Source organism: Penicillium cinerascens (assembly GCF_028974065.1).
Source record: "Penicillium cinerascens strain IBT 15544 chromosome Unknown scaffold_4_segment0_segment1, whole genome shotgun sequence".
Classification (NCBI taxonomy): domain Eukaryota; kingdom Fungi; phylum Ascomycota; class Eurotiomycetes; order Eurotiales; family Aspergillaceae; genus Penicillium; species Penicillium cinerascens.
In genome coordinates this window covers 1,677,844-1,703,636 of record NW_026695298.1, presented here as the reverse complement: position 1 = coordinate 1,703,636, position 25,793 = coordinate 1,677,844, and the positions used below count along the sequence as shown (strand labels likewise).

Below are 25,793 nucleotides of genomic sequence, written 5' to 3'. Positions count from 1 at the left end.
AGCGGACTCGACTCGAAATACATTTTTGACATCTATTATTGTTACCGTAGTTATCCCTATTCCTGTCTTCCAGTGATAACGGATCGGGATGCCGTCTTTCGGCTGTATCGGCCATTGCTAAGCTTGGCAGGGCTGAAGTATAGGGGTAAAGCTACCTGGTGAAAAGCCATCATAAGGCCCAAGCTGCGAAATTGCGGCATTTTAATTGAATTCTGACGCATGACGCGTTATCCCTTTAGAAGGGGAATTTCGGCGCAGAACAGTCGGTGCTCTCACCGAATCGTGGCCCGGCATTCAACTTCAGGGAACAGGGCCACCTCATCAATTCTTTTTATAGTGCACCTCCTTTCTCCTCTTTAAAAACCACATCCTGCGCCCCTGGGAAGCCCATCATCCTGTATATCAAAGTCTTGATTTGAGCCACACCAGCCACATCGAGAAAGCCAAGAATGTCGTTCTCCGGCCGCCGCTTGAGCATTTTGCGCCCCTCCAACAACCGCCGCTTCTCACAAAGCAAGGGGCTGTCTGACAACGGTATCTTGGCTTTCGGCTCCCCGTAAGAAATATTGGACTAACGGTCCGATCTTCCAGAGCTACAGTCCGAAACCCATCGCCAGTTCCGCGACGCCCATGAGGGCCACCGTCCCCACGCCGGTCTCGACGCGTCCCGCTCTTCCACCGGGGTCGTCTGGTGCACAGAGCAAGCTTCCAAGCATGGCTACATCGAGGACCCCTCCAGCTGGGCCAACCTAGGCCAGGGTGCCCCCGAGGCCGACGACGAGATCGAGGGAAGCTTCCCGCGCCCGACTTCGATCCCCATCAGCTCTGCTGCCCGAGAATACGGACCGACCGCCGGTATCAAGCCGTTGCGTGCGGCCGTGGCACGTCTGTACAATGAGCACTACCGTCAAGGAAAGGAGAGCCAGTACACCTGGGAGAATGTCTGCATTGTGCCTGGTGGCCGCGCTGGATTGATTCGGATTGCTGCTATTCTGGGCAACTCTTACCTGTCTTTCCCTATTCCCGACTACTCTGCGTACTCGGAAATGCTGAGTCTGTTCAAGAACGTACGTTCTTTTGCTTTTTCGGAGCTTGTATGGAATTGAGAATGCTGACAATGGATCATAGATTGCTCCTATCCCCATTCCTCTGTCTCAAGAAGACCACTACCATATTCACCCCAACAAGATTGCCGAGGAGATTGCTCGTGGTACTCAGGTGCTGCTGACCTCGAACCCTCGTAACCCCACCGGTCACTTCGTGTCGCACGAGGAGCTGGCTGAGATCCAGGACATCTGCCGTGACCGCGCCACCCTCATTCTGGATGAGTTCTATGGCGGCTACAACTATACCACGAACTGTGACGGCAGCACCATCAGTGGTGCCGAGCATGTCGTCGATGTCAACAAGGATGGTCCGTTTCCCCAAAGCTCCGATGCACATGACCCAACCCGCTAACTTGCTCTGTAGACGTGCTGCTGATTGACGGTCTGACCAAGCGCTTCCGCCTTCCCGGCTGGCGTATCGCATGGGTTGTCGGACCCAAGGAGTTCATAGACGCCTTGGGCTCCGCCGGCTCATACCTAGACGGCGGCGCCAACGTGCCCTTCCAAGAGGCAGCCATCCCGATGCTGGAGCCATCGCTGGTGCGCACAGAAATGAAGGCCCTGCAGTCACACTTCTGCGAGAAGCGCGACTACGTCCTCAAGCGCCTTTACGACATCGGGTTCCGCGTACAGGACGTTCCCGAGGCCACCTTCTATATTTGGCTTGACCTGACCTCGATCGACCCGCCGCTTCCCAAGGAGGCCAACATCTCCGACGGATTGAACTTCTTCAGCGCCCTTCTGACCGAGAAGGTCATCGTTGTGCCCGGTATCTTCTTCGATTTGAACCCGGCCAAGCGCCGTGATCTGTTCGATAGTCCTTGCCACCACTTTGTGCGTCTGAGCTATGGTCCTAAGATGGACGTGCTGAAGAGGGGACTGGATGGTATTGAGCGTGTGATTAAGCGGGCGCGTGAGGCGGGGACCAAGAAGTGGGAGGATGAGGTTGCGATTCAGGATGATTAGATTGGCATTTGATGTGCCCTTGCCGCTTGTATTTACAAGTCCAGCCGGTTTGTCAGAACGAAGCGAATCGTATACAATGGATTCTATTTAGCACGTCGGGTTGTGCTTTCAGAAGATGTAAGCAAATGTAGCATTTTGGAGGTTGACGGCAATTCTTCAGCTGGCGTAAACCGAACCATCAACTCGGAACGATGAGTTCGGTTTTGAATCTTCAATAGCCGGCATCTTTATTGAAGGTCGGTGTAATGTTATTTTGATTCTCTTGGAGGGGGTCTCGATGGACCTGCCTTGAAGAAACTGTTTCGATATCAACGATATCAAGAGAAGAAGGGGGTCTTTGGACTACGGTAATGTCGCGTGTAGGACTTGTGAGAACAGGCAAATATTGATTTAATACAACAGATTTGGATAACAGAAGGTCGAGATGGGGTTGGAAAGAGATTCAATGTCGAGTTAATGGAAGTCCTAGAAAAAGCCAGTATACCTACCATCGATAGCCAAGTGTATCTCTATGCATGACCTAATGCGCCCATGACCGGGCTCGCTCTTCGGATTTCTCTTCTTTCTTCTTTTCATTCCCCCTTCCCTCCTCGCCTTTCCTTACACCTTCCTTTGCCGCCTCCGCCTATGCCGCTGTACAAAATGTAACCCTTCGCTTTCCACGGAGATCGCCACCGCCGGCACGAGACATACTGGCCAACAATCTACAGCTCTATACGAACTGAACGGCTCAAACCGGTGCCAATACGCGGTTTCATCACTGAAAATACAATACCCCCAGTACACGCATAACGGACTAATTCCACTCGCCAGACCAGTGAGCGTGCACCGGATGATTTGCAACTAACTCAGGCGGGCAACGCCGTGGGCATCGATTTCCCGTCTCAGCAAAAGTCGTCTAGATTTGCTAGATACGGGTTAGTATTATGCGGGGCGCCAGTGATGGTTGAATACCACTGCTAGTACTGTACTATACCTTTCCGTAGGTCGAGAATGGTCCCACCCGTCCATTGCTACCTTCATTAACTCCAAGGATGCCCCAGTCAGGTTAATGAGTTAGCCGGCGGCCCGATCTGACAGCCCTCCCCGTCAGCTGGCCCACTCGCTTTCTCGATCTCTGGATTTCTCGATGGTAATTTTTCCGGCAAAAGAACCTATATGCGCATGGCGAGCTGCTGGGTGACTGTCCCCTGATGATCGATACACTGCCTCCATTTCCACGACGATCTCGCTCGTCGAGATCGGGGCCGAGTGGATGCCACGCTATCGTCTATAACGGTGCCACTATTTAATCCATTTTATTGGCACCACTATCCCTTAGTCCTCCTGCCATGTGAGGTTGGGGGCTAAATACCCAGGAGAGCCTCAACGGGTACATCATACGTCCACGTCATCTTCTCGCCCTCAAAGACACACTGCAACTGGAACTGTCCAAGAAAGTTTACCGCGAGAGTTTGGGTTCGGTCTGAGCCGTGATGCACACTTGTGGCCGCGAGGCTCGCGTCGGCTCCAATCACGGACGATCGCTCGTATTTAATTTAGAAGAAGGGCACCTGTCCTGCCCCATGCGGCAACGATATGTTCCGTAATCCGAGCGTACCCGTCATGCTTTTCCAGTCACGGATTTCAGGCTCGAAATCCAGCGAATTCGACCTGGCGGCAGACCCCCCCCCCCCCCTGGCCCCATCCCACAAAGCTTGTTTCTTCTGTCGACCTCGACCTGGTATGTGCGCCCCTGGACAGATCAACCTAACCTCGAAGAAGCAAATTGTTTTTTGCGTGGATCGCCGTGAAGAGGTGTCATGTCGTACTGGAGCCTATTTGTGAGACCCAGCATCCACTGCTTTTGTCCCTGTTCGACATCCAATCAATCTGTTTCCACTCGCCATTCCTGATCGGGAGAATGCAATCCTTGCCCGTTACCGTTGTGGGATCCAGGGTTTTGTCCAGAGAAACCTGAACCAGATCGGACGTCGAAGCGAGTCCCGAGTATCCAGTTGGGGGACCCATATATCGGGCCTGACCCGCCTATCGGATACCGTTACATTACGGATCCCCCGGGACCGGCGCTGGCCTGGTTCAGGGACAATGGCATGGCCAGACGTCCAATACAAGTCCGTACAGATATCCCATCGTTCCAGGTACCTGGACCCAAGCGTGGGCCTCCCCATTGTGGAAAGTGGATCCGCTTCGGAACAAGACCGTATTCCGCATCGTATTACTCGGATATTGCACCAGTGACAGTCTGAGAGATTCCATCCACGGAGAAACGCACCCACCACTCCGTTTCCCCTCCTTCCCCCTCCCCAAAGAGCTCTCCAACGTCCCGAGGCCCAAGCTCCTTCACTTAGGAATCAGCAGCTTGGGATTGGAGGCTGTCCTCTCCGAGCTTCGCCAGCTTCCTTCATCTTCCTCTAGCGTGGCCCTCCGACGATCATTTGACAGATCGCTGCGTCCCCTCTCCCCCCCCTGTGTTCCCCTTACTGCATAAACTACTCATCTGGTCGGGAATCGGAGCTTTCACGGCTAGCGCCATGCGTGCTGCACATCGGTACCATTCATTTCATTGAATCAGTCGTGTGACGCCGTGTCCTTGGTACTCTCCGGGCTCTATTAGATTGAGCCTGCTCATTAGCTCAGTAATCACCGACTACCGTGATAGGTAACTTATGTCCATTCATCGAGGAACGGAATCCATGAATTTCAGACAGCCTCGTTCTCCACCGCCCCACAGCGCGCCAACGACAAGCGACCGAGTTTGGCGCCTGGACTGGATGCACACTAGTGTCGGATACGACGTGGCCGTGGTCATTGTTCTGCTCGGGTTCATGTTTCATCGCTGACTTACGGGCCAACGAGCAGGGGACATCCCTGCTCGACGGTGGCCCCCCATTTCTGAGCTGACTACCACTCACCCGCTCGCGCTTTCCCGATGGGAACTATCTCCGCATATTTCTCGCTTAAACGAATTTCCGTACATTGGCCTGGCTATTCTGCGCGCACGCGGTTCCCTTTTCCCCATAGAATTCAAGCAATTGGGGTCCCCTAGAGTACCGCCGAGCACCCTACCTCTTATAACATGCTGGATATACTTTCCCAGGCAGTGTTTCATCTCCCCAGCACAATGACGACAGCCACCAACCCAGCGCGGCGGCAACATGCAGCTAGAAAACGGAGCAGGCCGAAGATGATTCGCCTTCGATCCGATATATCCTGATTCGCAATGCTTTCCCCCTTGGCCAACTCAGCGTTAACGACGGCTTGGCAGTGGGGGGCCCTAAAATTTCCCTCGGTGGAGAAGAGATTCTCGATCGCCCGAGATCGCGAAAGGGGCCGCACGGGATGATTCTCCTGGATTCATGTACAGGATTAATGTCGGAGTCGGCGCAGGAACCCCACCCGTAGGCGACGGGGATCGCTAATGCAGTAACGGCGATGATCCTGTCCGTTCGCCTGCAGCGGATGGGTTGTGAGTGGTGTCTTGCACGGATTTGTTTTCCTGCCAAGCGATCGCCCGGCGAACTATTAGTGGACTTTGGCTTTCTACCGTCGTGTTTTCTTGATTCTGCGGAGGCAAAGTTGTATTCGGGGTTTGACGTGGCGATGCAACGAATGCGCTAGAGACATCTGGACCGCGTTGACATGAAACCAAACCAAAGCCAATCTAAATCCACATTGATGGGACGTGGGATCCCAGTCTCGCTTATCGGCTGCTCAGCATGTCATTTTGCAGGGCCGGCATGCGCCGAGGATCACGTTCAATGGTTCTGGTTTGGCAAAAGATCCTGGAAGAACCAGCCCCTCTTCATCTCTCGGTGAGTGAGCTGCGTGAGTCGGGACTTGCAGAGGGGTCTAGATCGTGTACTGTATAGCGACTGTAGATCGTTGCACCGCATAGCTCCAGGTTCGTAGCGTCTGCTTTTTCTACGTAAGGTTTTGCAGCGCGATTTCCTAGTCGATTTATCCCGTGCATGCGTCTGGACATTCGGTTTTATTATTTTTATTAGAATAGGATCAAACCTTGATTGGTGAAAGGACAATCGCTGCACTTATGTAGATGACCATGTCTGTAGCATCGGCGCGCATGACGCCGAAGCGGTGTGCTAGTTAATAACTTTATGCCGGGCCAGCGAACATCCGAGTTCAACTTATGCTCCCAGTTCGGTATTCCTTATCAGCGTGACTTGATTTCAAGCCACCAGGAGAACGGGGTATATCCTCGTAAGAGTGAACAGCTCAGGCCTCTCCTTAAACGCGGATGTGGGGAACCGCCTTCAGCCTCAATGAACATCATCGCCAAAAACCTACAGTAGTCCAGTCCTTTCGCGTAGACGTACTGTAGATGCCGGAAGGGCAACGAACGTCGCCGTCATCGGGCATGCTAGGGCACCCTCGGCCGAGCCGTGTTAGCCGTTTTTGCCTCATGTCCCCAGTCCAACACCCAACACCAAGCACCCAACACCCCTGTTTAGCTTCTAGCCCCCGGTCTCCACCTCCCTATCCCCAAAGGCCGAGGCATTTGAGCCTTTTCCACCCTGGATCTGGGTCCTGGTTTTCTGACTTTTTGGCTTTCTGGGTCTCTGGTTACTCCCGCCAGAGTCCGGAGACTCCGCATCCACGTTTCACTGAACACCCGTCAAAGCCGGTATTTTTATTAGGGCGGGAATTTTAAACTCGATCAGTATTTCCAGCAAAGAACAAGCCGCTTGCTCATCGACCTTTCGATATAATACCTAGAAAAGGAGATAGATAAATAGCGGAGGAAGAGTTGGAAACCTTCTCCCCACGTATCCGACGCAAACCCCTAAATCCGAGGTCTAATCTGCAGGCTGTCCAGTCGCAGAATTGGCGAGAACGGAAACCGTGTCCATGCTCGACCGGCCGTAGATTGTTTCTCGTTCCGTCCGCAAGTCCATAACCTAAGGAGAAAATAGCGCAATGTCTCACAGGGTTGCGATGCAGCGTGGTGTAGTAGTATTGCCACGAAACGAAAAAAAAAAAAAAAGGAAACCATCCAGAAGTGCGCAGGAGTAGATTAAAAAAATAATAATGCCTGCACCATCGACCCAATGATCTTTCGCGTGGCAAACCCAGTCCAGAGCACTGGGGATATTTATTTTATTTTATTTTATTTTATCGCGATTTGCAAGTCAAGTCCGCACGGCTATTAATCTCCCTCTTTGTCGCCGAGCTACTTAGTGGGCCGGCCCGTTTGGCTTGGTAACAATGTTCATATGACAGCAACAGCCCTGTCACCTTGCACCCTCGCCTATAGCGCAGTTAGACACATCCTACGGCGAGTCCAGGACGAACCTTGACGGGTATATCACCAAGGAGCGTAAGAGTAATCGTGAACTCGGAAAAAGGGACAAACACAGTAAATTCCTCCGTTCGGACGCAAGGGCAAAAATGATGGGGTTTTTTTTAAGAAGAGAAAAAAATAAATAAAAAAGATTAAAAAAGAAAACACCAAAAAGGAAATACTCCCCCCTTGTTCATAAGCGAAAACGAGTAACGAGCGCGCGAATGACAGGCGAACTAAAGTTTGTTAGGGCGCGTAGCCCACTTTTCGATGGCTTGGCCAGCCCTTCTTGTCGGGTATGGGAATGGGGCCGATTCAAAGCACGAGTCATGCACGCCATGCATTCGTATCCATAACCGATCTGGGCGTGCTTTTGCTCTTTTTGCTTACTGTCAGCGCGACTGTGGGCTGATCGTGAAACGGAGCCGACTTGGGATTTGGGATCGATGGGCCCAATCACGGGTGTTCGTTGGATGTTATGTAGGATTTGATACCGGGAGAGGTTTGAAATCAAGAGCGTGTTTGTTATGCGAAATTCATTCGTGTTAAGGAGATTCTTCATATCTCGTTGACATTAGGCCTTAGGACACCTTGGAAAGAAAACCGAGTGACACATCTCATGCCAGGTATCGGGGGATGGATCGAACCTGTGTCAGATAGGAAAAGAAAATGAAGTGTAGAAATAAAACGCCGTCCCCCTCTCCTTTTAAATGAGACAGCAAAAACAATAATGACCGGGGAATCCAGGAAGAAGGCGCCCATTAAGCCGGAGAGGAAAAGAAAACCACGGGAGAATACAAGACGATATGCGAGGATTTCGAGTTCTCGATCGAATAAAAAGAGGGGGATATCGGGGAATATAAAAGGTCGTGACGGGCATCAATCGAACCAGAACGATTCATCCAAAATCTATGCGGAATCCCCGCTTAACCTACGCCCAGAAAACCCCAGTCAGTCCCCTCCGGTTGATTCAAGATCCGGGCAGGGGGTTTGTACTGGAAATTAGGATGGTATCCCACCATCATCGGCTGTCCCTCCGGCAGCTGGTGGCCCGGGAATGGCTGTTGGTGGTACTCGGGCGGCATGTAGTTGGTGCGCGGACTCGGATCGTAGCGCGGCTGCATCATCTGCATGTACTGTTGGTGCTGCTGCGGATGCCCCGGCTGGTGGTGATGGTGTTGTTGGGGGTGTTGGGGGTGTTGCGCGTGTTGCGCGTGCGTCATGTTCATCGGGGAGGTGACGGGGACGTTCTGCGTGACGATGGGCGCAGATTCGTGCACGGGTACTTGGCCCGGAACCTGACCCATCGGGACGCTCTGCGGCGAATAGAACTCGTGGTTGGGCGTCGCAGAATTCGGATAGTACGGCTGCTGCGCGAGGAGATACTGTTCGTGCGCGTTCGGTATTGACACCGTGGCGGGAGTCGGGTGCTGGTACGAGTGCTCCGAGGCTGCGTCTTCCGACGATGGTCGAGTCAACGAGCCCGGGGGATGCGAGCGATGTTGGTGCTTGGTCAGGGTGGTCTTGCGACAGAAACTATGATGGCTCTAGAGTGAGCTTTGGGGGACCCGACGCGATCAGCGGCTTGCTTACCTTCGCTCGCAGGTTGGCTCCTGGCAGATGTATGGTCGCTTGCCCGTGTGGATTCGACGATGGCGAGCCAAACTCGAGGACTGCAGCAGTTAGTGAATGGTGGTCGCGACCATCGGGGCAGAGATGAGCTTACGTCTGAGAAAGCTTTCTGGCAGCCGTCATGGTCACAGACATGGGGCTTTTCGCCAGTGTGAGTCCGCGAATGCACGGTCAGGGCGCTGCGCTGGATGAAGCTCTTGTTGCAATCCTTGACGGTGCAGTGATATGGTCGCTCGTTGGTGTGGATGCGATAATGGCGGCAGAGATCTGACTTGCGATTGAAGGACTGGGGCGGCGTTAGATTTACGGGGGCGCGAAAGTGAAGATCCAACAAAAAACCGACCTTGCCACAATGTTCCCAAGAGCAGTTGAAGTCGCGTCCACTACCGGGAGCCATGACTGCGTATGGACGAATAAATCACGGTTGCGGGGGAAGCGGGTCGCGGGTAGGCGACGTGGAGATAAGAAAAGGAAAAGGAGAGGGAAAGAGGTCCTGGGACGGGGCAGATAAGTAGCCCGGGATGGTCCTGGTCAGGCCGGATGAGTAGCAGCCGGGATGCGTAGGCGAGCCCGGGGCATAATAGAGTATTAATATACGGGAGAGAAGAAAGGAAGAGGGGAAGGGGAGATGATAGACGATAAAAGAGAGGGGGGGGGCGGGGGGGGGGGAAGGGCTCAAGTCATACTATGAGCCTTTCACTGAGCCAGCGTGAGAGCAGCGAAGAGGGCTCTGGGAAGGGAAATAACGGCGCGGATAGGACCGTACTGGGGCATTTTATTTTATTTTATTTTTAAATTGGGAATTTATTTCGTTTAATTATTATTGTTTTTCGTGGTGTACCTCAGGTACCGGGGGTAGACTTTGGGTGGTTCCTACTTACGTCGCTTCGACTTTGGTTGATCGGAGACGATGTGTGACGGATTACAGTTGGTTGAATTGTCGCGAAACCGAAGGGTCGAGAGCGGCCCCCCGCCCGTCCACCAGGTGTAAAGAAAAGAGAGGGGGAAGGGACCGGAGAGAGAGAGAGAGAGAGAGAAGATAGGTTGAGTACGGCGAGTACCCCGTCGGAACTGTGTAATACCAGTTATACCAGTTATACCAGCTATACCAGCTATGGGCGTAGGGGGGCAGTGTATTTTTAGCAGTGCGGTGATAGGATAAGGAAAGGTTAGGTTGGCAACGGAACCTAAGTGCATTGAAATTGCGATTGCCTTGGAAAAACAATCGCAAACCCCACATTACGACTCAGCAAACCCAGAGACCCAGCGACCCAGAGACCCACCGGGGCCAGCCCGGACGACAACTCGTTGGCCCGTGGTGCGTGGGGATACAAGCAGGGTATCGTTCTCCTCGTACTTCGCCTAGTAATCTATCGGCGATTTTCCCATTTCCACTTTCCGCTTTCCCTAGGTACTTGGCCACTTCACTTTGCGGGAATAAAGTTAGACAGCCTTGAGTTGGGATCTGAAACTGCGGCCCCCCTCTCTCCCCTCTTCTAATTCGCAAACCCCGGTCTCTAAATACTGGTTTTCGGTGAATCAAACGCTCTCTTTCGCGATGCGGTCTGGATCTATTCTCCGAGGTTTCCTTGGTCTTGCCACACTGCATGACCCGCATGATGATAATATGTAACCACGACAGCGAAACAAAAAAGAACAAAAGAGAGTCAGCCCCCCCCCCTTCGAAAGCAGGAAATGATATCATCGCGCGCAGCCCATGACATTTGGGAATTCAGCCAGTCACCGTCGCGTTGGATAAAAGGCCAAGCCACGCAGCCGCGACCGAGCTACTCCGGACTTTTGTCCCCTTGCCCCAGGCCGCTTATGTTAGCGACGATCTTCTCTCGAGTAGAAAACAGATGCTCGAAAGGAAACTAGTGCTACTGTGCAGCGGCGGCACTTGGGGTGAGAGCGAAAGTCAGCGGGTCCAGAACCCACGACACAGAAACCCCCGTTAATACTCCGTAGTCCCCGCAAGAAAACGGTCGAATCCCGAGACGTTTACGAGAGATGGCAAATCGTACCCGGGGAAATTCGTGACAGCAAGGGATGGACATGACGCGGCGTGAACGGAGTACGGACAAGTGCTTTCCCCTCGCTGCCGTAAGTGATTCAGGTGTCGAATCCGCAGCTATCGCGAGCCCGTCCCGTTCCTGGTCTCCCGAGTCATACTCATTTCCTTAAGGTTGGGTACCATACCACCATTCAATACGAAGTATAGAACTCTCAAATTCCGATAGATAGATCAGAAATTAGACACCTCAGAGAGATCTGTAAGTGCTCCGATTGAGCTCCTCTAGTACCCGGCACTAGTAGTGCCCGAACAGACGAGTGATCTAGTGTCTGATAGACTTTCTCGAACATGCAGCTTGGGATCCTGATTCGCAAGCGTGGTAGAATGAGAAACAATATCGCCCCCCTGAGCTCGTCGTATGAGTGTAGGGGGTCGTGGGAGTCTTCACCGTATACCTTTCGTATACCTTGTCTACCCGTTTTTTGATTTTGCTTATACTATTTGGCGGGTCAACCCCTTGATTGCTTTTTTCCCTCCATCTTATCGCCACACTCAAAGTTTGCCAGGGTCAGAATGTATTCCTGCACGGGACCTTTTTTTTTTTTTCACATTTCGTAGGTGGCGATGATGGATGTGGAAGGTCGATGTTCTTTTTCGTCTTCACGAGATGCCGGTTGGCCTCGGTCCACGCCATGCCAATCACCAAAGCCCTAAACCGGAGAAGATTCGATCGGCATGCCCGAGAAGGAATGTCATCGAGGATCTTGAGCATGGCCAAGCAAGGCGCAAGCTGAGGCACCTCGGCCGTGAACGTGGGGATTCAACGGGGTAATCTTAAGGCCAACGATCCTCTGATCATCCAACCTTATCAGGTGCTCAAGGGGCGAAAAAGGGGACCGAGTGCAAGCCACGAGGAATGTAGATTCTCATGGCAGGAAATGCGCAATGCGCAACGGGTACGCCAATGTCGGCCTTGTGGATCGGTGTTTCGGGCTTTCGCCTCGCAAGAGTGCTACGAGTCCTAACTTTCTCGTGCATATCGATTGCTTCATGGCTGCGATCGGATGGCCACCGGCCAATGAGAACACTCTCGCCGGTCCAACGGGGACGTTCTTACTGGTTTTGGAATCCAAGTGGAAGCGTCCTGCATCTCTGCATCTCGGTGGCTTCGCAAATGACCCTCCTCAAACGGGAACAAAAAGGATCGTCGGCATCTGCCAATGCCGTAATCCGGCATTTGCCAGCAATAAAAGAGCAGAAACGATAAACAGTCAACAGGCGACGGGTGGATCCCGGACACTGTCCGTTAGACCCGAAAGGGGGCCGGATTCCCCGCTTCCACGGCCCAGCACGGAAATAACATCACGACGGGTCTCGGGGCAGACTCAGGATGGAGAGATGCCCCGACTAATAAAATAACCAACTGATTAAATAACAAATAGGGATGGCGACGGCGACGTCTCCAGACATAGGCACTGTCTTCCGAGTATTCACCGAGCAAAATCTAGAAGAGGAAAGTCGGTATGACCTGTTCCAAGAGCTAGATCATCTGGCTCGATGTATTAAATCTCCACTCTGACTGCCGTGGGAGACATATGCGGAACAAGTGTGGATAAGGGAGACGGCTAACCCAGGAGGTTCTATCAGCCCCTTTCATCCCATCTCCACTGCGACGTTGTGATGAAAGTTGCATATTCCAAAGTTGTTTCTCGGCCCCCAAAATCTAAAGCTTCACCGTGTCCGTGTCATGGGTACGAGCTACCCCACATTTTGAAGTGCAGGGCGGACATGATGGAACCTCCAAGCTGGCGTGTGTGGCTGAGGATTTTCATGCGATGGAAGTGCTATACGAAACCTTCGACTGAGTGGAGACAAGGGTTGTCGTCCCACGGCCGTGCGCTTTATACCCGCAAATGCTTAACTTCACCCCTGCAACCCCCTGTGAGCCGCAGAGCAGCAACGGGCTGGAGACGATGCCTTCCAGGGAAGGATGTTGCATCTCGGGGGTATCATGAACCAGAGATCGGGAAAGGCTCGATAATCTCAACGTTTGCTGCGCCGAGGATGCCGGAATTGCTAATCATCCTGTCCGTGACTGGCTGGTCACACTGTACAGTGGACGATCGGCTCTTACTACCGCCAATGACTCTCCTGTCAAAGTGTCGGTCAGGACGAGTTGGTCTTAGCGCGGGACGGAAACTTTCCAGGGTTCCCTGGGGCTGAAAGCAAGCCACCCATCTCACCCCCTTTACTATATATACCAAAACCTGGAAACCGGGCCAAGACGTGACCCAGGAAGGAGCCCAACAGCTGCAGGGCGTCGAAAACATGTCAACACCTATCAGCGGCGCCGCCACATGCGATGCTGATACGCTCGCCTCCTTACCGATGCATTTCTGATAGTCCGCAAAAGTCAACATCCCCGTCTCACCATTCACCGTGAATGGGAAAAGAGGCCGCCTGATAAGCTGATGAAACCCCGACTCCGAGAAGAGCCGTAACGGGTTTAGGGGACTATTTTCCTGTACAGTCCATTCTTCTGGAAAGCCCCGAGTCCCGAATGCTGACACGCTTGGCGCCTACCTTGCCGGTCATCTGATTGCCACAATATTCTCCTAGGATTCCACCATGACGTTTGGGGCTTGAATGTCCTGTGGCGAATGCAATGCCGGCTCGGCAGTCGGCTATGCATGCCGCAATTTCATGTGTCGGCGAATATGGAATTTTGGAGGATTTGGGGGGAATGAAAGGTACTATTGGCAGCGGGGTTGTAACTTATTATAGCGATAGCTGCATCGTAGATATTGCTCAGTATTAGCCGCCATTTTGGTATAGTTTTTGCCTGATGCCAGCATTGCGATCCAGCGTTGTTCCGCTGCCTCGTGGCACGCCTGTTGCGGGGCCGGGAGTTCTTGATCCTGGTTGTGTGACAATTAATCGCCTGCCTTTATTTCGGTGATGGGACCTAGACCAAGGCAGTCGGCTCAAATGCCTACGAAAGACAATCTCAGGTCTCCAAAGCTGCCAACGTTGCATGACCGGGGTTGTGATTCGACCAAAGGCAGCCCAATCTTATTGACCTCGGAAAGGCCGTGAATCTGCCATCTAACCGACGAAAGGCTTCTATATTTGGAAGACTTGGGCAGGCGGAAGCCTGAGTGGACTTGATACACAAGTCCCGTCCAAAGATAGGTCTTGGTCTACGGGTCTACTATCAAGACCCATGCAAGCTAGACCATGTGAATAGATGAATGCATTCGATCTATATCCTGAGATGCAAAATTACCAACTCGTCAACCTCCGCTCCCGATCAAATCCACCCCGCAATTGCTGCCCCGGCTTGAGCACCTTGCCCTGCAGCACGGTATACCGGATGATATTCTCACACTCCTCCGGCCGTACGCGCGCCAGCCAGATTCCCTGCGCAGCTCCTTCATCATCCTTCTCCGTCTCGCCGCGCTTGTACCACTCAAAGTCCCGGCGCCGGTACACAATCACGTTCGCCGAGTACTTGTGTCCGCCGACATGGCTGATGAAGTAGATACCCACGCCGCCGGGCCGCGTATCGTCCATGTCGCGGTACAGGCCCAGCGGACGGAGGTGTCGCTCGAATTCACGGCGGAGGAGCGGCGCAGATTGGCCGCAGCGGGCGTCGCGCGTGCGCTGTGAGCAGAGGAGGATGACGGCTGCGTGTGGGCATGGGTGTGATCGGAGAGGCGTTGTGATGCTTGTGCTGGCTGGATGTGGTGGCTGTTGCTCCTCTTCAATTGATTGTGAGGGTATCTCTGGCTGGCTGACCAGCGGCGTCGTTGTTGTCAAGGACTTGTTGACGAAGTGCTCAATGAGATCGGGAACCAGTTGCGGCGTGACCTTTTCTACCACGGTGAAACTGGGCAGGATGAGGACGTTTGTGGGTTGTTGTCCTGCCTCGTGCATGTGGTACTCGTCCGGAACCGGCATGTTTGATGCTGACAGCTTGAGTCCCTGAAGAAAATCCGTGAGATACATAGTCGGTGTTTGTGGGAGAGATCAGCTTACCCCATTGCTCGGTTCTATTCCCCCTTTCTCAATCGCTTCCATGACACTTCCAGTCTCGTCTGCAATATCGCGCACCCAATCCGACTTGCCTGTCGCTACGACCAAGTGCGTCGCCCACCCCTTCACATGTCCATACAGCTCGTCTTCGTAATCGATGTCGAATTTGGCGGGGTACTTCACGGTGCATGTTGCACAGTCGTGCAGACAATCTTCTCCGTCAACGGCCGGATCGGGCTTTGTGAATAGCTTCTCACTCTCTGGAACAGATTTGAACCCCTCATGAGCAAGCGCATTATTACCGACGGCATCGGTGTCGGTGTCGGTTTTCGAGGAAGCGAGGGAAACGTTCGAGGAGCTGAAGAGCGAGGACGTTCCCCGGCGGAAGAGATGCATGGTGACGGCGGGTGGCGTAGTCGTTTACAACACAAGTAAAGCTGAGTGGATCAGCGATGTGCAAAACTTTACGTTTTTCGCAATCTCCTGACGCGTAGAACTGAGGACTGACGGCGCAATCTTATCAATCATTCTGCATTCCTGCCAAGAGTCTCGGAAACAACTCCGCGTGACTAAGCCCCCGCTGTTTCCGAATTCTATATTTGGTGTACATAATTCTTTTTTAAAGCAATATTTACTGATTTGACGTCCAATATTCACCCGTAGTTTCGGAGCTATACGGCTATTTAATAATGTACAGGCTGTTGATGGGGTACGCGGGGTAAACATGGGGACCTCAGTTTCTACGACCACCGTAGTTGATAGTGTACGGCAGATCCGTCGGGCTTCCAGTCCGTGTCAGCCGAATGACACTTCCTCCCGAACTCCCGGACTGGACGGATTGTACGCGTCGGAGCGATCGTGTCGACGGCGTGTGCAGTCCTTCCACAAAGTAGCCGCCGGTGGATCGGCCCGAAGCAGGACTCTGCATCCCAGGAGCCGTATCATACCCGGACTGAGTCGCCCAGGTAGAGCCAATGGAGGCAATAGATGGCCGGAGACTGTTACTCCGCATTGGTGTGAAGGGACCATTGTATCCATACTGATCGACGGTATCTGTTTCCCCTTCTTCATCCGAAGGCCCAATGACCGATTCGCTATCTGCACGGCGGTAGCTTGCACTATCGCGGATCTCGTCCAGAACGGGTGTGGCGAGAGACGCCATTCCTCTTAAGATCTCCGCGAAAATATGCATGAGATCGCGGAAATCCGACTCAAGCAGCTCATGGGAGGAAAACCGTGCCCGTTCATAAAGTGTTAGAAAGTCCGCCCCCAATTCGGGTGGGTCAATAGCTCCAAGTGATGTGAGATGTCTGATGTATTGCCGCAAGCCCATGGACGCAGGTCGTTGCAGAACTTCCACCACGCGTGTATCTGGGAAAGGATCTGGCGAGACAGGTCCTAGCGCATCGGCGGGCGCAAGTGAGACTGCCTTTGCCTCGATCAGGTTTGGCAGTTCCTGAATGACCGTGCGATATGGGAGATTAGGCAAGTCTGGTGACGAGGGCGACGACCAGCCGGGGTGCTCGATATGGCCCCACGGTGGATGTACCGGGTCGATCAAAAGGCTTTTGTAGTTCTGGAAGCTATCCGCTTCATCCGACGTATCGCGTGGCCGGGCTTGGTATGAGATGACCGCACTGCGGGCAAGCCCCTCCATGACGAGTCGCCTCACGCCCTTACTCACATCTTCCTTTTCAACGGGGATCCACGCCTTCGGGATCCCGGCTAAGGTGCTTCGGTTGGTGTAAATTCGGGTCGCGTATATGAGGACTGCAAGTAGGAAGGTCACGACATACGCGCCAGTGATGAAGAAGATGTTGGTGAGGCGGCTCGTCTCCCAGCATTGGTAGATGGCGTCGGCTGGGGTGAGGAGGATGAGGCAAAGGAGGAGCAGGGCAAAGAAGAAGAAGGCAGTTGAGTTGAAGAAGCGTTCCAGTCGCCCGGCCATGACTGCCCGCGCATGCTGGACCGCACGGCGTTTCGGCAGGGTTGGTTTGTCGCGGACTGCAAATGCGCGGCGATGCGGTGATCTCCTTGGTATAGGATGATCATGTGATCTATACAAATGTACCACAACAGCGAGACGGGATTATCTTGATCATGAGATTGCAAGTTATTTCTTCACGATATCATCTTTCTTGAATCTTCCTGTTGTTTTTATTCAGATGTTCACCATCTTACTCCCACCACGGTTTAGGTACCTGGTTATCACATGACCCGGCTCCCCGAACTAAAATTGCCGATCTCGAACCTCCGAATCCTTTGATAGGGGCAAGTCATGGGTGAAAACGAGCACCAGGACATTTATGTCCTAGTCACTGGAGCCAACAGGTACGAACTATATCAATTGGCTCAATCTTACCCCGTTATCTCAAAAGGCGAACTAGCAACTAACTGCTCTTAGCGGCCTGGGCTTCTCAATATGCTGCCGCCTCGCCGACGAATTTCTCTCTTCACACCCTGAAACACGATCTCTGACCGTCCTATTTACTACTCGGAGCACGCGCAAAGCCCAAGATACCCAGCGCCGCCTCGAAAAGCACCTCCAATCCTCCTCAAACCCCTCCGCCGCCACACGGGTGAAATTCGTCCCCGAGAGCGTCGACCTCGGCGACCTTCTCTCCGTGCGCGCACTCTCTCGCCAACTTCTACAGAAATATCCCAAGCTCGATGCTATTGTCCTGAATGCCGGACTTGGAGGTTGGTCCGGACTTAACTGGCCAGCCGCTGTCTGGGGCGTGTGCACCGATCTCGTCCAGCAGGTGACATGGCCAACATATAAGGTCGCACCCGTGGGTGTGTTGACGGATAGACAAACGGAAGAAAAGGATGAGCCACCACTGGGATCTGTGTTCTGCGCCAATGTCTTCGGTCACTATATGCTAGCGCATAATGTGGTTCCGCTGTTGAAACGGGCGCGTACTCCCAATGGACCGGGCCGAGTGGTCTGGGTCTCGAGTATCGAGGCCACGGTCAAGTTGTTCGATGTCAATGATATCCAGGGTCTTCGCACTAAAAAGCCTTATGAGTCGTCCAAGGCTCTGACGGACGTCTTGGCCCTGACGTCAAATCTCCCCAGCGCGGCTCCGTGGGCTGTGGATAGCTTCATGCGCGACGATTCCCAGGATCAGTCAGTTAGTTCAAACACGCCTACCATGTTCGTGTCGCACCCCGGTATCTGCGCCACCACTATTGTTCCGCTTGCCCTACCCCTCATCTGGGCTATGTTGATTGCGTTCTGGGCCGCGCGCATGTTGGGTTCCCCGTGGCATCCCATTACCACATATTTGGGGGCCAGCTCCCCCGTCTTTCTGGCTTTGTCATCAAAAGCTGCGCTGGATGCTGCCGAAGCACCCTATCGCCAAGCAGGCGGTGGGCGAGCGAAATGGGGCTCGGGCGCCGATCGGCGCGGCGTTGGAACTGTCATCTGCACGGAGACCGATAGCTGGGGCTACGGCGGTGTTGTTGGAACTCCTGTCGTCGAGGCTGATCGACAACGGCGTCGGAAGCGTGGTGCGATGGACCTCACCAGCGAAGACAAGGAGAAGTTTGAGGAGCTTGGCCGCCAATGTTGGAAACAGATGGAGGAGCTGAGGATTACGTGGGATGCGATCCTGGACCGGGCCGAGAAGAACACCGGCTTGAATTGATCAGAAATACGCTGGTTCCTTCTGCCCTCTAAACCAGTGCTCCGAATACTTGTAATTACCTATACCTGTACAAAGCATAATATAGAATCATAGAGGGATCTTGCATGTCTACACGAACAGGGAAGTAGATCTAGCATCTTTTGGATTCCGCCTCCCAATTATTTACATCAACAGAACCCGCCCCGCGCCCATGTTATCATTAAAAGAAAAAGATATGACATGATTTCTTTGCCCGCCAATTCCCAGAAAGCCAGCAGAACACAAAAGGCGCAAAACAAAAAAAGGGAGCTGGGATGTAGTGGCAATCCCAGGCGACAGCACCCGGGACAAATGAAACGGATGATCAGGCTATAAAAGTAGAAGACTAAAAGGAGGTAGTAATTGCAAAGTGTCGCAATCGCGCATTGTCCACCATCTAGGCTTCGGGATGCGTCGATTTCCAGGGTGCGAAAGGAAAACAAGTGCGAGCACAGCGGGGGCGAAGAAACTGTCGCGGATGACAGGCAAGAAAACAGGGACCGAAGAGGCGCAAGACAGGGGAAGGGAAGATCACGCAGAAAACGACTCCGGTTCCATGCATCAAGACGGGAGGAAGAAAGGTATCGGTGAGAAGGTTGTAAAGGGACGTGTCGACGTGAAGAGGAGAAAGGGATTACATGATAATCGCGGGAACTATACGAGAATTAGCTTTGATCGAGGACTAGAATATGGTGGGATGAACTCACCATCAATGTTCTGCTTGATGCTCTTGTGCGGCAGAATGGAGCCACCGTTGACATACACCTCATCGGCGATAGTCACGTCGTCTCCAAGAACGGTAACATTCTCCAGACGAGCCCATCGGCCGACAGAGCTGTTCCAGCCAACGATGGTGGACTTGATCCAGGCGTGGTCCTTGACCTTGCTGTTCTCCATCACAACGCAGCGTTGCAGACGGACTCCATCACCAATCACGACGTTAGGGCCAATGACCACATTGGGGCCAATACGGCAGTTGTTGCCGATCTTAGCGGTGGGGTCGACCATAACGTTGCCGCCGTGCACGTAGGGTTCGGACATGGGGGCGAGCTTCTTGGGGCTGCGCTTGGCCAAAGAGGTGAGGTACAGGCAGGTACCAGTGAGGAAGTCCTTGGGCTGACCGACATCCATCCAGAAGCCCTCGAGGTCAAAGGAATGCAGCTGGCTGTCTTTGCAGATGGCGGGGAAGGTTTCCTGCTCAATGGAGGTGGGGCGCAGCTCAATGCGGTTCAAGACGCTGGGGTTCATGATGTAGATACCAGCGTTAATACGGTTGCCGACGAACTCGACGGGCTTCTCGACGAAGCGGTCGATGCGCGAGGGGTGGTTGGGCTTGTGAACGACGACACCGTACTTGGAGGGTTCGTCGACCTTGGTGACGACAATGGTACCCTCCTCGCCGTGGGACTTGTGGAAAGCGGCAAGCTGCTGGAATGGGAAATCACAGATAACATCGGAGTTGAGAACGAAGAAAGGCGTGTCGTCCTTGCCCAGGATCTTCTCCGCCAGCTTGAGCGGGCCAGCCGTGCCCAGCGGTTCCGTCTCGACCGAGAATTCAATGTTGACACCGTACTGCTCCTCGTACTTCTTGAGAGCAGAGACCATGATATCGGGGCGGTAATTGACGGCCAGGACGATATCGGTGACACCAGCGGCAGCCAAGCTCTCGACCTGGTGGAGGATCATGGGGCGGTTACCGAACTCGACGAGCGGCTTCGGGAGAGTGAGCGTCTAGAGAACATGGCGTCAGTACCGGGATTGGGGCATACAGATTGAACGGGTCAATGAAATGAGAAATATTCAATCGCAACTTACCAGAGGACGCAGACGGGTCCCGAACCCTCCGACAAGGATGAGAGCTGAGGGTATGTCAGTAATGTTGGGAGGGGAGATATGAGGGGTGGAGTGTACATACCCTTCATTGTGGGGGAGTGAATGTAATTGAAGAGAGATTAGAAGACCAGAAAATAGGGAAGCAATGCGAAGGTGCTAAAGAGAACTTCAGCAAAGGGGATCTTAGACCGAACGGGAGCAGGGAGCAGGGAGCACCACGTTGACTTTATTTTTATCGGGGGGTCAAGGTGGGGCACGTGAGTGGCGGTGATTGGCGGCATCGAGAGGCACGTTTGCAGCGAAAAGGGGTTACTTGTATAAACTCGTGGTTACAGGCGTGTTTGGGTCTGGTTCGAAGCCGGGGCTGTTTGGATTTGACCGTTTCGGTCAATGGTGCCCTCTGGCTCCGTACGGATTCGTGAGAGTCGTTGTGGTCGTGAGGTGTCCTCATCTCGGACCGCTCTGTGCCAGGACCACCTTTGGGGACCACCTTGGGTCTGGCCCCCAAGCCCGTCCCATAGGCTGCATCCTCTGCCATCTCTATAACTGGACCGGCTTTGCCATCGCAACTTCCCCGCGAACTCAGACGCCTCCGTGGTTAGATAGGGTCGTCTCTCGCATCATCTGATTGCGGTCATGGGATAGGTGGGGAGACGCCTCTCCCCGTACCCCGGGGTAACCCTCAACTCATACCACACCCTCCCCCATTCACCCTTCCATTTGACCGAAACAGTTCCCAAGTCCAACTGCTTTTTGCCTTTTTACTGCGTGTCCGGAGGCAGCCGAGGACCACGTTGTATCTCCGACATTCCTGACATGGCACCGCCTGCTGTATCCGTCCCCACGAAACGCAACACCCACTCGCGCACTCTGCAAAGCTTCCGCCGCGGCTGATCGTCCCGGTGCCCACCCGCATCCGTCGCGTCCACTGGCCACCGATGAAGAAGATCGACTTGTGTCATTCCTCGCAAACTCTGCCCGTAGACACGATTTTGGAATGTACTCAGCCCTACTGTCCGCAGCAGGACGATGTCTTGAGGCCGCAGTGTGGCTAGCGATTGCCCCAGACGACCGATCTCCTGATTCTTGGCGCGCTTATCGGCGGGCAGCCAAAAGTTGACCCCAAACCCGGTTCTTGTTTCATCACCAACGACGAGTTCAATGATGTCTAGTTCTTTCTGCCATTGCCGTGTCACTATGCGACGGGGCGGGTGGACTGCAATGATCCCGACGATCAGATTGACTGTCGTGGTCTGCGGAGTGATGGACTGTAGATATATCGCCGTGGGAAGATCCTGTAAATCGCTCACGGGGCCTGGAAGTCGCACAGGTCGAGATAATTCTGATATGTCTCTGTCTGGAGAGACGATGGTAGCTGCCTGTGTTATGTCTTCGAGCCCACTCTCCTGCGTACGGTCCTCTCGTGGTCCGGACAACGATGCATCTGGCGCTTCGTGGACCGCAAACGAATGATCGTAAAACTGTGACAATATAGATTCCTCCTCAGGGGTCGACGCATCGTCCAATGACTCCAGATGGCGTGTTGTCAGAAAGTTCGGGTCGTCGGGTCCAAAGTACCAGGAAGGGTAGTCAATCGGTTGCTCATGTTCCAAGGGCTGTAGAACCCTCCACTTCACGAATTTCTGATCTGTGGATGGGTGACTCCCTTCTGTAGTCTGTGGGCCTTGGAACGGTGGCATGGGCTTGTCGAAAAGCTCGTCGTTGTCCCAGTCCAGGTGATTAGGCAATGGAGCGCCCATCAAGAAAATGGTCTTTCGAGGCATGCTCATTCAGCCCTAGCTCCAAGCCATGCAGCTCTTGAAACGAAGCTCAAAGGCCGGATTGATTAAAGCGGTGCGCCCCAGAGCTCTAGCCCCATGCTTTGAAGCTATGTTGCTGGGGTAAAGCGTTTGTCGCGATATGCACTGGGTGAAGCTATAGATATCGTCGTCACGTTCGAAGGCCTTTAAATAACAGTTTGGATTCAAATTTGTGTCCTTGATGTAACATAGTCAATTGCTCCACGGGGAGAGTTGTTGGAAGAGAATCTTGGAGAGTCATTGAAATTCGGGACCCGAACCATGGGTGCCAAGTCAGGGCCTGGGCATCGCATCTATATACCGGCCGCACTTAGCGACTTAGCGAACTAGCCCCAACTCAAAGCGTCATCTTTCATTTACTTGTTACGTCAACTAGTAACAACACCAATCCCGACCGATATACTTGACCTTTCAAACTCATTAAATATCGACAAACCCACATCTAACTGACCATCGAAACCGGTGGATGCCTATAGGTCCCAGCACGTGACCGCTAAGGGATGCCACCGGCACCCAAGTGGCAACCGACTTTCGCCGCAACTCAGCGGAGCAAAGACATCGTCACCGTCACAACCCCCTCATCTCCGATATACTATCGGTGATGGCAGTTAGCCCAACCCAAGGCTAATCAGTGTCCGATTTCCTATTGCTGCATATTTCGATCCCTCCAGTGGAGCAGATCCTCCTTTCCCACGCGGCCGAGCGCCGCTCGATATCGGACAACTATGGCCTTCCAATTCCCGATCGCCCGGCCTGTGAGGACCATCCCGTTCCTATTCATCTCGGAACCGTTACTGACCGTTGTACTGTCTTTCCAGAATGTTGCCGCCGTCACATCGGACCTCTGGCCCTCCATGTCCAGCCTCTTAGCTTCTCCCCGACAGCTGACCGGCCGAACTCCGACGGCTGGGATTCGCGATACTCGTCCAAGCAACCCTACTCAGCAGGAGAGTGTGGCGGTATGTTAAAACCCCGTAGTGTGCATTATTGCAACCTGCTGACTTGCACAGACATCAAAGCGCGCGCCGTTGCCCGAGTGCCTGGAAACCGTCTCCGCGGAAGCGCTGAGGGCGGACATTGTGAACCGGCCTGCGCAGCGCGGATCGTTCTCGCTGCTGAACACAAGTATGGCCACCCCCTTCCATCTCCCATTGAAAGGTTACGTCTGACTCGCCTTGGTTAGAAACAGCTACCTCTCTACTGAACTCGTCTTTCATCGCACAAGCACGTGGTTTTGCTGCCCCGACAGCTCGTTCCTACTCGACCCTGACACCATTCCGCATCAACGCCCCGAACGCAGCTCCAAAGGTCAATGGTCTGTCCAAAATTCAACAGCAAAGATTTTTGTTTGGAGGACCGGCTACGAACATGCTGGCCCAGAAGGAGAAGACCGCGAACAACAACCCGAACAGCGCAAATGCCCAGAACTCCTTCTACCAGGCTCTCCTGCGTGCAAATATGCCGGCCATTGTCGTGGAAAGATACCGAAGCGCTCAATTCGCAAGCAACGCAGCAACAGAGGCAGCCTATGCGCAGGCTTTGCAACGGGTCGGCGGTGCCGACTCGGCTGGCATTGCAGGAAACCAGAATCTCAGCAGCGAACAGCTTCAGGCTGTTGGCCAGGCTGTTGCTGCACGGAATAACGGTGGTCAGATCGGACTCGCGACCAAGCACAATGGAACCGGTGCCAAGGAGGCTCCTCTTTACGTCGTTGTAGAGGAGTCACTTGGTAGCACCGTCTTCCGTTGGGTCAAGTTCCTGCTCTACTTTGGTTTCTTCGCGTATATGTCCCTCGTTCTGATTACCATCCTGGTTGAGACTACCGGTGTGTTGAAAAACATCCGTGGCCAGCAGAATAACGAAGCCCAGCCTCAGCAACAGACCGTCCGTTTCAGCGACGTGCACGGTTGTGACGAGGCCAAGGACGAGTTGCAGGAACTGGTTGAGTTCCTTCTCAACCCTGATCGTTTCTCGTCCCTGGGTGGTAAGCTTCCCAAGGGTGTTCTCCTCGTTGGTCCTCCTGGTACTGGTAAAACCCTCCTCGCTCGTGCCGTTGCCGGTGAAGCTGGTGTTCCCTTCTTCTATATGTCTGGTTCCGAGTTCGATGAAGTCTACGTCGGCGTCGGTGCCAAGCGTGTTCGTGATCTCTTCAGCCAAGCTCGTGGCAAGGCTCCGGCCATCATCTTCATTGACGAACTGGATGCTATTGGTGCGAAGCGAAACGAGCGTGATGCCGCCTATGTGAAGCAGACGCTGAACCAGCTTCTGACCGAGCTCGACGGTTTCTCTCAAACTAGCGGTGTCATCATCATCGGTGCCACCAACTACCCGCAGCTGCTGGATAAGGCGCTGACTCGACCTGGTCGTTTCGACCGCAAGGTTGTTGTTGGTCTGCCTGACGTCCGTGGTCGTATGGATATCCTGAAGCATCACATGACAAACGTCCAGATCAGCACTGATGTGGACGTTGGCGTTATTGCCCGTGGTACCCCTGGCTTCTCCGGTGCCGACCTGGAGAACCTGGTCAACCAGGCCGCCATCCACGCTAGCCGTGACCGTAAACTCAAGGTTGGCCCTCTGGACTTTGACTGGGCCAAGGACAAGATTATGATGGGCGCTGAGGCGCGCAGCCGTATCATCCAGGACAAGGACAAGCTTCTGACTGCTTACCACGAGGCTGGCCATGCGCTGGTTGCCTACTATTCGAGGTCTGCCACTCCGCTCTACAAAATTACCATTGTTCCTCGCGGCATGGCTTTGGGTATTACCCACTTCCTGCCGGAGATGGACACCGTCTCGCGGAACTACACTGAGTACCTGTCCGATATTGACGTCTCCATGGGTGGCAAGGCCGCCGAGGAGATGATCTTTGGAGAGGACAACGTTACCAGTGGTATTTCAGCGGTAAGTGAATCCGTGATATAATTGCCATTCTTCATCTCGCTAATTTTTCTTGAAGGACATTCAACAAGCAACCGAGACAGCCTTCACGTTGATCACCCGTTTCGGATACTCCAAGAAGCTGGGCAACGTCGACCTGTCGACCAACTACGACAGCCTCTCCTCCGAAACAAAGCAGGAGATTGAGAGCGAAGTGCGCCGCCTCGTCGAGGAGGCCCGCCTCCGCGCCTCCAAGATCCTGACCGAGAAGCGCGAGGAGCTGGAGATCCTGACCAAGGCGCTGATCGAGTACGAGACGCTGACGAAGGATGAGATGGAGAAGGTGCTCAAGGGAGAAAAGATCGATAAGATGTCCTCTTCTGCTAGCGCACCGCTGAAGCTGCCCGACGCTCTGCAAGTCGCCAACTTGAACCCGTCTGCTGCAGCTGAGAGCCCGCCCACAGCAGCAGAGTGAGCACGCTCACCGACCATTTCTCCCCTCTCATTTTTCCTTGACCTTATTTCTCTGACCTGTTT

General features: G+C 53.6%; 8 protein-coding genes across 8 annotated transcripts; 3 read left to right on the top strand and 5 right to left on the bottom strand.

Moving 5' to 3' along the window:
• Nucleotides 1–449: 449 nt before the first annotated feature.
• N7498_009726 (pyridoxal phosphate-dependent aminotransferase) lies at nucleotides 450–2,072 on the top strand (the record flags this gene model as incomplete). The annotated part of the gene is made up of 4 exons (XM_058456782.1): nucleotides 450–534; nucleotides 592–1,067; nucleotides 1,129–1,414; nucleotides 1,471–2,072. 4 exons carry the CDS (start codon nucleotides 450–452, stop codon nucleotides 2,070–2,072), a joined length of 1,449 nt encoding a protein of 482 aa, XP_058303681.1.
• Nucleotides 2,073–8,300: 6,228 nt separating this feature from the next.
• N7498_009725 (putative C2H2 finger domain protein) lies at nucleotides 8,301–9,403 on the bottom strand (the record flags this gene model as incomplete). The annotated part of the gene is made up of 4 exons (XM_058456781.1): nucleotides 8,301–8,910; nucleotides 8,968–9,047; nucleotides 9,101–9,292; nucleotides 9,350–9,403. 4 exons carry the CDS (start codon nucleotides 9,401–9,403, stop codon nucleotides 8,301–8,303), a joined length of 936 nt encoding a protein of 311 aa, XP_058303680.1.
• Nucleotides 9,404–14,302: 4,899 nt separating this feature from the next.
• N7498_009724 (sucrase/ferredoxin-like domain-containing protein) lies at nucleotides 14,303–15,451 on the bottom strand (the record flags this gene model as incomplete). The annotated part of the gene is made up of 2 exons (XM_058456780.1): nucleotides 14,303–15,004; nucleotides 15,059–15,451. 2 exons carry the CDS (start codon nucleotides 15,449–15,451, stop codon nucleotides 14,303–14,305), a joined length of 1,095 nt encoding a protein of 364 aa, XP_058303679.1.
• Nucleotides 15,452–15,788: 337 nt separating this feature from the next.
• Nucleotides 15,789–17,003, bottom strand: N7498_009723 (DUF4129 domain-containing protein; the record flags this gene model as incomplete). Its single annotated transcript, XM_058456779.1, has 1 exon — nucleotides 15,789–17,003. One exon carries the CDS (start codon nucleotides 17,001–17,003, stop codon nucleotides 15,789–15,791), a length of 1,215 nt encoding a protein of 404 aa, XP_058303678.1.
• A 243-nt stretch (nucleotides 17,004–17,246) lies between these two features.
• Nucleotides 17,247–18,705, top strand: N7498_009722 (3-keto-steroid reductase; the record flags this gene model as incomplete). The annotated part of the gene is made up of 2 exons (XM_058456778.1): nucleotides 17,247–17,386; nucleotides 17,460–18,705. Exons 1-2 carry the CDS (start codon nucleotides 17,334–17,336, stop codon nucleotides 18,703–18,705), a joined length of 1,299 nt encoding a protein of 432 aa, XP_058303677.1. The 5' UTR covers nucleotides 17,247–17,333.
• Nucleotides 18,706–19,357: 652 nt separating this feature from the next.
• On the bottom strand, nucleotides 19,358–20,645 carry N7498_009721 (mannose-1-phosphate guanyltransferase; the record flags this gene model as incomplete). The annotated part of the gene is made up of 4 exons (XM_058456777.1): nucleotides 19,358–19,377; nucleotides 19,431–20,454; nucleotides 20,539–20,582; nucleotides 20,639–20,645. The coding sequence occupies 4 exons, from the start codon at nucleotides 20,643–20,645 to the stop codon at nucleotides 19,358–19,360; spliced, it is 1,095 nt and encodes a 364-aa protein (XP_058303676.1).
• A 672-nt stretch (nucleotides 20,646–21,317) lies between these two features.
• On the bottom strand, nucleotides 21,318–22,340 carry N7498_009720 (uncharacterized protein; the record flags this gene model as incomplete). Its single annotated transcript, XM_058456776.1, has 1 exon — nucleotides 21,318–22,340. One exon carries the CDS (start codon nucleotides 22,338–22,340, stop codon nucleotides 21,318–21,320), a length of 1,023 nt encoding a protein of 340 aa, XP_058303675.1.
• A 761-nt stretch (nucleotides 22,341–23,101) lies between these two features.
• Nucleotides 23,102–25,731, top strand: N7498_009719 (i-AAA protease YME1; the record flags this gene model as incomplete). Its single annotated transcript, XM_058456775.1, has 5 exons — nucleotides 23,102–23,131; nucleotides 23,195–23,335; nucleotides 23,387–23,501; nucleotides 23,560–25,280; nucleotides 25,336–25,731. 5 exons carry the CDS (start codon nucleotides 23,102–23,104, stop codon nucleotides 25,729–25,731), a joined length of 2,403 nt encoding a protein of 800 aa, XP_058303674.1.
• Between the last annotated feature and the right edge of the window lie 62 nt (nucleotides 25,732–25,793).